General features: G+C 41.7%; 1 protein-coding gene across 1 annotated transcript; it reads right to left on the reverse strand.

Annotated features, from left to right (window-relative positions):
- Positions 1–1,228: 1,228 nt before the first annotated feature.
- Positions 1,229–6,685, reverse strand: LOC143133958 (E3 SUMO-protein ligase CBX4-like). The gene is made up of 5 exons (XM_076293964.1): positions 6,444–6,685; positions 6,194–6,237; positions 5,552–5,617; positions 4,206–4,272; positions 1,229–4,020 (listed from the first exon to the last, which is right to left on the reverse strand). The coding sequence occupies exons 1-5, from the start codon at positions 6,510–6,512 to the stop codon at positions 2,680–2,682; spliced, it is 1,587 nt and encodes a 528-aa protein (XP_076150079.1). The 5' UTR covers positions 6,513–6,685; the 3' UTR covers positions 1,229–2,679.
- Between the last annotated feature and the right edge of the window lie 4,303 nt (positions 6,686–10,988).

Below are 10,988 nucleotides of genomic sequence, written 5' to 3' on the forward strand. Positions count from 1 at the left end.
CCATGTCTTAAGGCATTTTCGATTTTAGACAGCATCTTGACAGTTTGGTTACGACGAGGACATCGCTGTCGTCCGCCATGTTAGTTTGTTATACTACAGTAATTTGAGGTTACCAAATCATGAAGCCTCATTTGGTTTATCCAACCAAGAAGTTTGAAGTAGCCCTGCCAATAATCTATAGACTGGAGTTAGGCTATGGGTGCTATAGCCTACTGTAAAATACTTAATAAGCCCACCACCTCTCAGCCAGTGTAGCATAAAAAAGGAGTTTGCATTTTTACTGTCATGTCTTTTCAAAGTCTAACACGTTTTAGTAGTTATCTTAGGCTACTTTATGGTCGTTGTGAATGCGCAGATTTCTTGGGAGAATATTATATAGCCTAGGCTTCTACAAGTGGTCGATGGCTTAGGCTATGTAGAATTATACAACCAATAAAGTAACATGCTGAATTAACTGGATTGTTTAACTGGAGACGTCTTCGCGTGAATTGGTGCAGATGTCCATCTTCTTTCTAAATAAATTTTGCGGTCAGTGTGCATGTCATTGGTTCATCATCACGAAGCAAAGTTGCAAGGCATTTGACGGACAGCAAACGGTCTTGTCTGTATACTTACCATGTATGCTCACGTCCGAGAACCAAATGTTATTTATTTCATGCAACAGGAACTTTTTCACTTCCACATGGATCAAGTAATTCAATAGACCAGTCATAAGTGATTAAGTTATGAAGACTTATAAAGCTCTTGGCGGCTTTAGAATTAGTAATGATAGTATAGGCTATTTCATCTTTATAAAATTTTAATTAAGCTATAGCCAACTGCCGAACTGCTTTTATTTTAGGCTGCAACTCGAACCCTGCTCATTTGAAACAACATTATTTTGGTAGCATTTCAATTTAAGCAGATTTTGTACAGTATTATAGGATTTAACAATGACATTTTTGCAACAATCCTGGCATATGATGAGTGTGGTAAATAAGTGTGTGAGAGATATAGAGAATAGAATCTTTATGACCAATAAGAGAGTTTTCCCGGCAAGTCATCCGCTTCTGCGCGGAAACCCACAAATACAATCAGAATGTTCTAAGGAGGCCGCCAATTATTTTTTTTAATTCTGAATACAGCATTCAAACAACATCATACTCTCAGTTCAAGGTTTCCTGGTTTGGACGTACCACAGTCCTTCACATACACACACACAGCACGCTCGCGCAAAGACGGAAATAAATCTCAATAGGTACTGTCAAGGTGGACACATGCAGTGTAGCAATAGACATTGTCCAGAGACAAAATTGTTTTTTAAATGTATTTATTGCAAATGATTTTGCAGAGGGAATGCAACTGTTATTTGTTCAACTGAATTGACCTCTTCTCAGCCAGAAGCACAATTCCTCTGAATTAAGTGTTGACAACCGTCATGGCCAGAAAATGGGAACAATGTGGTAGCGTACACGCTCCAGTGAGGAACACAAAAGTCTAACCTTTGCCTTTGAAGATCTACAAAGGTCCACGCAGGGACACAGAAAGCATCAACATGGCAATATGTCGATATTGAAGCTAAGCAGTGTACATAACAAGGTTTTGACATTGCAGACCCTGTAAAAGGGCCTTGGACAATACACTCCAAGCAACAGAACGCACAGTTTGTTAAGCCTATGCTTTATGTTTATCTTTCAAAGTCAAGTTAAGGCACTGTTACTACTTGAGTTAAACTGACTGTTTACAGACAACAACAAAAGCAGACATGTTATAGGGAGTAACACTGCTTTGAAATTCACAGATCCAGCTTTAGCAAACTGAAGTTGTAGCATATTAGCAATGCAATGGACAACAATTCTGAAATTCGAAGCTTTCAATATTTTTTATAGAAGAAAAATTAAATACAAAAAATATGGTAATACAACGCTCTCTAGCTTGGGGGGTCAATGGAAGCATCTAGTTTCAGGTTAAACACAGTTTTGTGCACTCCTGCATCTAATATAGCTGTTCATCTACCAAGTGAGCTGCTGAGCTGAACCATTTAAAATATCCACTTTAAATCATCCATTCCTTAACCTTTGAAGAACAGTGCAAAGTGCGTTTAGATACCATGGTCCTTCACATTAACTTGTGCATCTGACAAGATGTCATAATTCCATGGTTTCTCACTGCTTGATCTGTCCATGCAACACAAAGCTTTCAGGTTTCATCTCTAACCTGCATCTTCACTGCCCAAAACTGCACATATGCAAGTAGCTGCACACAACCTCTCTCTCTCTCTCTCTCTCACACACACACACAAAAAGACAGAATGATTGAAGCAATCCATCTTGCTCTTGTCATGATCACTTCTGATACAACAATTCAACACAAAAAGGAGTTAAGATACAAATGATACACAACTCTTTACATGAGTAAGTGCTTGATGTTTAGATTGCACCTCCAACAGACTAACCAATAAGGAGATGGGCCATGATTAAAAAACAACCACTTTTTCAGTCATCTACATTGTGATTACCGGCAGGGTGAATTTAAAAATTAATCAGTATAAACCCCGAAGTATGAAGACAGGATTCTTAGATTATAATCAAAAGCTTCTGAAAATATCTCAATAATTCTTCTCAGGAATTCAAGGCCAATATACATTTGTACATTATTCACAAAATCAGTCAGTAGTCTTCTAGTCCTGAAATCCATATCTCAAACTGTAACATATTCCTTAAAAGTCACAGTGAGACAATTGGTTGTGACATCAGTGATGATTATGTTCCCAAGGAAAGGCTTAAAAGCAGCAGCGGTATCCTCCACTGTTGGCCCTGATGCCGGCGCTGAGGTGGACGGCACCCCTGGAGTTACTGACCCCGGCTCCAGTCCCTCTGGAGTAGCCGCCTGGGTCTTTGCCGTCCCATTTCTCTCCTCTCTGGATCGCACGCAGCTCAAGTCTATCGGCTCCTCAGGGTTGGAGTCCTGAAAGGTAAAGTCGTGCCCGTTGCTGGGATACTGGTGGCCAGTTAGATCCACAGAATGGCTCTGTGTGGGAGAGGTCACGCTGTTTGGAGCGCTGATGCTCCGGGAGCTAAGGAACCTTTTCCCTCCACCATGGTCCTCGCTGTGTTCCGAGTGGCGCCGCTTATTAGACACAGACAACTTTTGGGGGGTCTCCGAATAAGTTCCGTTCTGGCACGACGCAACCTTGCTCTGGAACAGCCAAGGGCTTGTACTGGGCTTAGTGGTCAACTGTAGTGGCTGATCCTCCGAGGGTTTGTGTTCCACGGACACTGGCTTGTCTGCTAAAGAGTCTTTCTGTGTGGACAGGCCGTTGACCGTCCCAGAGGCACGGCTCTCGTGACTCTTCTCCTTACTGTCCTTTTTATGAATATGGTCTGACCCGTGCCTCTGCATAGCCTTCTTCTTCTCCGTCAAGTTCTCCGTGGCCAGTCTGTCAGTGTCCCCCTCTCCGTTCTTAATGCGGGCGGCCTGGGTGCCGTTCTCCATGTACTTACTCATGACAATGACAATGCGTCCATTTTTGTTTTTATTTTTTACAATCTTCAGCTTGCTGCTAATTCCATTGGGGGCTGGATCCTCCTTGGCGCACGAGTTCACCTCAGGCTCCTTGCCACCGTCCAGGCTTGCAGGAAGCTTTTTGAGCTCCATGGTTATGTCCTTCACTTTGCTCAGACACCCAGAGTCTTTGTCCTGAATCCACTTCGGTTTCAGGGGCGGGGGCAGACTCCAGCCCGTGCTGGGTGGTGGTGTCTCTGGCACTTTAGCCTTTTGGTACTGAGAGTCATACATTTTGGGATCAGGCTGGTAGTGGTGGTGCTTCTTGCTGTTGAGCTGGTAGTAGAACTTCTTCTTGCTGTTGGCTTGCTGCTCTGCCTGGCCCTCCTTGCTGTGCGGCTGATACTGGTGGTGCTTCTTGCTATTGAGCTGGTACTGCTGTGTCTGCACGGGCTCCACTTTGTGCAGCTTGACATCGTCCAGGACTGTCTCCTGAAGGCCGGAAAGGACACTTGATCTTCGGGCAAAAGAGGGAAGCTGAAACAAGAAACAGCAATCAGCCATGACAAATTCATTCACTTGTAAGGGAATCTTTTTTTTTTTGCATTAGGGAAAAATATTTCACCACAAACTGTGTCTGAAGTGACAAACTATTGTCAGTGATCAGGGGGCAGTCCGTCTTTAACTTCATGTTGAGAGGTGCAAAAGGAGAGAGATCTTACCTGAACCAATAAGTGCTTTGGTTTCGGGCCTCTTTTGCGGTAACCTGTCAACTGTTCTTGTCGCTCCCTGTGAAAAAAACAGAACACCATCAATTGTTTGCCATGGCCTGGACAGCCCATTCACAGACAATTCATCAAATAAAATACACTGCCACTGGCCATTCAGTTAATAGCCTACTGCATAGCATAAAAATAGAGAAATATGAATATGTATGCTGACATTGACATATGGCTGCTTGCCTTAATGACAGTCCCAGTTAATGTTAGCTTATAGAAATATTCAGAATATACATATTTTAGCCATAATGTCAGATCCTGATGATGTCACAAATAGAAAATGTGGCCAACATCAGTTATCGACATTAGTAGCACATGTCATGCCTAAGTCGTGAAAATAAAAGTCAATCCCTTAATTTCTTTCTGGTATCAAATCATAGCTGAAAGCTAATTAGCCCTACATGAGAATATGTCCTAAGGCCTGGGCTTCAACTCTCGAGGGAGCAGCCTGGGCCTAATTAGGCACAACAAAACCCCGTCTTGGCAAAGTTAATGTTGAAAACAGACATGACATGGAGCAATGCACAAACTGTTACTCAGCTGTGTGTAGGAGGCAAGCCTAGTGGAAGTGTCAACATAGGTCTACTAGATAACACATAAGACTCTCTAAGAGATGTCCTTATGAAACGACAGGAGATCTGAAAAGTATTAGCTTAGGGCTTTGTCCACTTTGTCCAGTGGACCAACTAACCTGTCATCTCCAGCGTAAGTGGCTAACTGAACAATTCGCTGCACTGAAGGCCATGCAAACCATTTTTTATTTAGAAAATTGGGTTCCTTGCATACCCCCCTTCCTCTGACATGATACAACAAAGCACTGGTAACTAAAGATAAGATGCCTTTCACTTAAACATAACAAAAAAACAAACAGGTGTGCTCTCATGACATTATATTAGGGCCATTTCAAAAGGAGGATTATTCTGTCCTTTCACCTAAGAGAGCACTATTGGTTGCTAGGCTAAATAGGCCTACATCACTAAAAGTGTTATCCAGCATTTGTAAGGCCAATGCAGTTGCTTCCATGTGCAGGACATTTCATTTGACTGTTGTTACACTTCGTCTTTAATTAATGATGAGGAATGCACGAGCTGCACCAAAGCTGCACCAGAGCCTCCATGGCACAGCAGTACTATTAAATTCAGTTCCATTTACTACACGCATGCGCATTCCCATCCCCTCGGCATGTGAGAGCGAAAGCGCACTAGAGCCGTAGCCTTGACAGCGTCACCCCCTCCTCGCTTGACTGTACAAGGTCAGTGCAAATAGTCGAGTCCGTGTGTCCGTCTCACCTGTTTTGGAAAGCGACAAGAAGCCGCGGGTCGAGAATGTTTTCCTCTGGCTCCCACGTGTTATATCTATTAAAAGAAAAAGATGAACAGAATAAGAAAAGGGGAGAGAGGTAGAGAATATATGAGGGAGGGGGAGCACGAGAGCTAGGGAGAGAGGCAGAGGACCATGAAGCGCAACAATCGCTCTCGCAACCAACCAACCTACTGCGGCTGCTGTCATTTAAATGGTTAATGGATTGTTTAGAACCTATCAGAGCCCTTACGTGCAGCTTGTTTATGTGTGCTACTGAGTAGGCTTTATCACATGTCCGGCCGACATGTGCGTTGTACACATCAGCAAAGCACTAACGATGATGTAGGCTAATACACAATGCACATGGCGCCCGAATGAACATGTCGCCTACCGTTATATTTGAAGTTGCACGGTGTTATCGAAAAGTCATATTTTTAAGTGAAAGTGCGACTGGCCTCGACAAAAGTACAGTGATGCCATTCCATAAATGCATACATGCGTGCACACATACACACACACACACACACACTGCAAATCCAGTAAATTCATGTCGCTAAGGTAGAGATGTTTTCTTGTGAACCCAAACATAAGTAAATGCATTCAGTAAATAAAAAAACTCAACAACTTACTTCGGAGACCAACCTCTCCACTTGACTAGGTACTCGAAACGACCCTGTAGAAATGATGACAGAGGGGTGTTAATTGGGGAGAAAAAAACTTTGGAAAACGTTCCTTCGACCTTTCCAAATTTTGTTATGGCTTATTGTATTTCCTTGTTGGAGGCACATACTAGACGATATATCAACGATAATGGCGCACATTGTACGCATTTAAAGTAGCAATCGCATTGATAGGCTGAAATATTGTGCATTTTCAAACCTTTCTAATCCGCTTCTTCTCGATGCTCTCCACCGCAAAGACGTGTTCTCCCGCGGCGGGTAGCTCCATTTTCGATGCGCGCTTGCAAGGCTTGGTAAACGAAGGCTGGAATGGCTGCTCAAGCGACTCGATTATTACTTCCCTCCTCCTTGAAACAAAACATGTGTACGTTTTTGACTCCTCTTGGTCCCCCTCCTAGGATCGCGTCGCCAACCTCCTCTCTGAGAGTGAGACCGTGTGGACTGTGGAATAAGCTGTGGAAAACAGTTCATGCAAATAACCATTAGTGTGACGTCAGCTAGAGGAGGGAAGGTTCGAGGGTTTGGAAGATGTAGTGTTTTTTTATCGAAGTGATACGATTTTGCATTATAGGCAACCTTACTGAAGTCGATGAATCATCGCAATGGTAATGTTTTGATAAATCTAGTTACAAACTATCATTGAACCATACCAGGAAGATGTAAAGCTCAGTGAATATATATTTTTCATCATACACTGCAGTTCCCTCTTCAAAGGCTATTAAAACGGCAATGTAAGCATTCATAGGACTCGCAATCTCCACTTATGGGCATTTTAGTCATTCCACCTAGTGCCGAAGTGTACCTGCATTAGGAAGTCTAGGCTATACCTTGTAGAATGACTCTTCATTTTTGAAAACCTTCTGAGTATTGTTTCTAGGATAGGCCTACATGTACACGTAGTTAATGTTGAGATTGCCCAAATGCACTAGAGTTGTATTGATAGTCTCTTTAATTGGTATTTTCCATGTATCTGTGATAGGCTACAGAATACCTAACCTTACAGGTAAGGCACCTATCTAGTAGGCTATTCATGTGGAATCACAATTTAGAGTGAATTGGGGCTACAGTCTTATCTATACTGGCCGCTATCAAAACCTTAACCAGACGAATAATGCTCTTGGCCTGATTGTGGAGCAGTGGATTGAAGGATATGTAGGTCATATTAGTTGGTCTGTAAACCCACTGGCATTTCCTAAAGCGCGTTTATTTCTGCCATCTGAATCCTGACGGGCACCAGCTGGTTTAGCACTTGGCAATACGGCCTCAGTCGGAGCTTGGCGCATGAAAACCTTGAGGCAATGTCCCTCCGATTAATTTCATACTGCGCGACGCACTTTCTACATATTCTATGAGGACAATGTCATTGCCTTATTATAGGCAAACTATACAATTCAATCTGCTTAGTCTTTATGAGGCAAATAGGCTTGTCATCTATTTGTTAAACCTTGTCCGCTCACCGCTATCCTTCATACATGCACGCAAGACCAAACGGCGCCTACAATATTTGTTTATTTGTCAAAAGCCAAGTTTGTCTAGGATTTGCATGCCTGGACTCTGCACATGTGTTTGAATAGTAAGATGATGGAAAATAACCAACGACACGAAGAAGAACAATCCAGTTCTCAATAAAATTCAGCACTTTAGGGGTTAACCTACCACCGACTATTCAGGCGGCAATCCTCAGCCTATTGCAAACAGGCACGACTGCCTTTCCTTATAAGGTAATGCACAGAAAACGACTGTGAAATATCTGATCAAGTCTCTTTAACGGCCCAAACGACTTTGCATTTTATAGTTGCTTGTAGTAGGGTTGCGGTATGGATATCATCTACAGTGATAGAATTCGGAAAATACGCAAACGATGGTATTCATGAGCCACGTCTTCCTTTAAAAAGACGCAGCTTGACACTCGACGTCGCAGTGTTCCAGTGCAACAGAACAGCACGTCGAAGAACTGTTCACTCATGGTGAAGGTTACAAAGTATAGACCATACAAAACTGGTCAAATATGAAATTAAATTATTAAGCTTGCAACATCATTGGAAACCAGTTAATCGAAACGAGTGTTTTCTCTTCACCTTTGAAATGAGCATGTCGGTGATTAAAATGGCCCAATCAGCTGACATGTGCATTAAATGTATGAGATATAACCTTACACTGGTGCGATCGTTCAGTGTTTTTATGGCCAGGAGCAAAACGCAGCCTCTAATGGCGCTGTGGTAGACTATGGTAACACGGTTTCTAAAATGGACACCTCTGAAACTATTTCTTCACCACTCTACAGCAGGGTAGGCTACTAAGCTCACGTGTATTGAGGTTTGACAGAACACAATGCACGTGCTTCTGTCACAACACTTTCACAGTGACTAAACATACATCTCACAAGGGGATAGCCGCCAAATAACAACAGCCCATCGTTCTCAGTCAGTATTTTTCCACATCAAAGTTGTCGATTTTCTAATGTCTTTTCTAAGACTGCAGGTAACAAAGAACGGTTATTTGCAAAAGAGGGTTGACAAAATGCATGAGAGTGGTGAAGTAATTTTGGGTTTTAGGCGACAAATGAAAAATCTGTTTGTCATAGGTCAGATACGCATTGAGTCCTCGATACAGTTTGAGTAATCAAAATGTAGAAGTAACAACTCACACCAGAAATAGAGGGACATCACCTGTCTTCCATACCATTGCCAAGGGCTACCTGTTGGTCTTCCCCTTCTCTAAACCAACACATTTGCCTTCACTCCTTAGGAATTAGTAAAGGGAGATAAGGTGTTTGCTCACAATATTTCATTTTCATTAATGATCACATTGTTTAATAAAGACCGCTATGTACGCAATGATAATGTGGATATTTATGATGTTAGACAATCTTCCGCGGTCATTTTCAAGAGGTGGTAAAATATATTTAAAGGTAATGGTGTCTGTTCTTCATATGAGTTCCGATGCCGTGATCTGAGGAAGCTGTAGTCAAGACAACAATATTTTTTAAACTTTCTGTTCAGCCCGAAACAGTTCCACGTAACCAAGAAATAGTGTACATCGGCAAAATCCACAGTTCCACAAAAACAGTTTTAGCTACCATCCATGAGCACTCACAGCATTAGTTCGGCTGAAAAATTCCAGTCACTTGGAGAAACACTCTCTCTATAACTGCTAAAGGAAGCTTGTTATAACATTTCTTACAGTTTGTTTTTATATTTTTGGCTGGTTCATTTTAGGCTATAGCAACTAAAATACTTTCTAAAACCAGTCAGAGAAACGCCAGTTAGAGACAGGTTATTTGTTTGGTGAGGTTTTGTGAGATTGTTGTGTTTGAGATGTTGATGTTATCACAATGATTGCATGTAACACACATTGAAACACTACTGAAAAGAGTATTGATAATTACAATTTTAATTGGTTGACAGGAGTCATGCATTCACATTCACTGATTTTGTGATTCTTGAGCAGTAGTTGATGTCAACAGGGAAAATGCAGGAGTATGAGGTTTGTAAAGGAAATCACTATAAAGTAGATCACACACTCATGAAGGGAATTCTCATAAATGAAATCTCATACCATGAGTAAAGTTCAAGTTCAAGTGAATCCTAAAATTCTTTGTAAAATACTTTCATGACTCATGGTAGTAGGAGTAAGGAATTAAGTGTTCACATTAAAATTATATCTGTAATATGATCTTGGACTGGGTATGGGGAACAGATTTTTTTGGTTCATTTTTTCCAGTCAATTACAACCACAGCACTGTCAAAGTGAGACATCTAGTCATGGGCATTTTGGACAGTATGGTGATTTTCTTTCTTAAGTGGAATTAAATCTAAATGTACCTTAAGGAAAAAGTGCTGTAATGAAGAAGACTACGTCATGCTTATTCACTCATATGTTCATACATAATGTGTAGCCATTTTACTGCAGTAAGGTTTCCTTTTGACGCCAATCCTCCTCTGATTGATACCCAGCCACTTGTTCAAATGAGTCAACCTTGTTTCTGTTTCTGTGTTGATGACCTAACCCCTGCTGCTGATATCAGTCTTGGTCAGCATAGGCATGGGCAGCGTTGGTGTTTTAACACAGGTAAAGCCCCTGACACAGCACAACACAAAAAAGACAAGATGGTGGACATGATGACGAGCATCACTCAGCTAAAAATGTGTTTATATGTATTTATTTTTTTCTCAAGCTGCTTTCTAGAGAAGCGAGGTGTTCACTTTCAGGAAGCCGAGAGTTCCTTGGAATTGTCAGTGCTGCCTATATCACGGAATTACCCTTGTTTTTCCCCTCAATGTATTGCACATGTTTACTGGAAATATGCAATAAGATAGTGAGCTTTGTTCAAACGCCAGAATGGATCATTATCAAGAAATCTGGGTGCTTGTTGAGCTTGCTGGTTCTTAGTTTTTGGTTGATTTGCTTTGGCAGTAGTCTTATCTGCTCTGCTTGTGGAAAACATTCTGTCTGAAGGATTCTTCAGCCTGATAAGATAAAAAAATCTTATTTGATAAATTTATGATATAATATCCTATGAAGTGTTTAGATTTGCTGAAAATCTATGCCTACCACAGGTTACCATATTATCTTAACATGTATGAATGATGTATAAATCATAACGGCAATGGCTATTTATCAACCAGACAAAGAGGATAGCAGTGGTTGTTTCACTGTGTCGAGTCGGGGTGAAAGACAGAGAGAGAGAGAGAGAGAGAGAGAGTAGTGCGGGGTGAGAGTAATCAGTGCAGGTTTCTCCATG

Source organism: Alosa pseudoharengus, unplaced genomic scaffold (genome assembly GCF_046254945.1).
Source record: "Alosa pseudoharengus isolate Yale_2024_CS ecotype anadromous, Long Island Sound unplaced genomic scaffold, YU_APseudo_1.1 YU_APseudo_1.1_scf_1, whole genome shotgun sequence".
In the NCBI taxonomy this organism is placed as follows: domain Eukaryota; kingdom Metazoa; phylum Chordata; class Actinopteri; order Clupeiformes; family Clupeidae; genus Alosa; species Alosa pseudoharengus.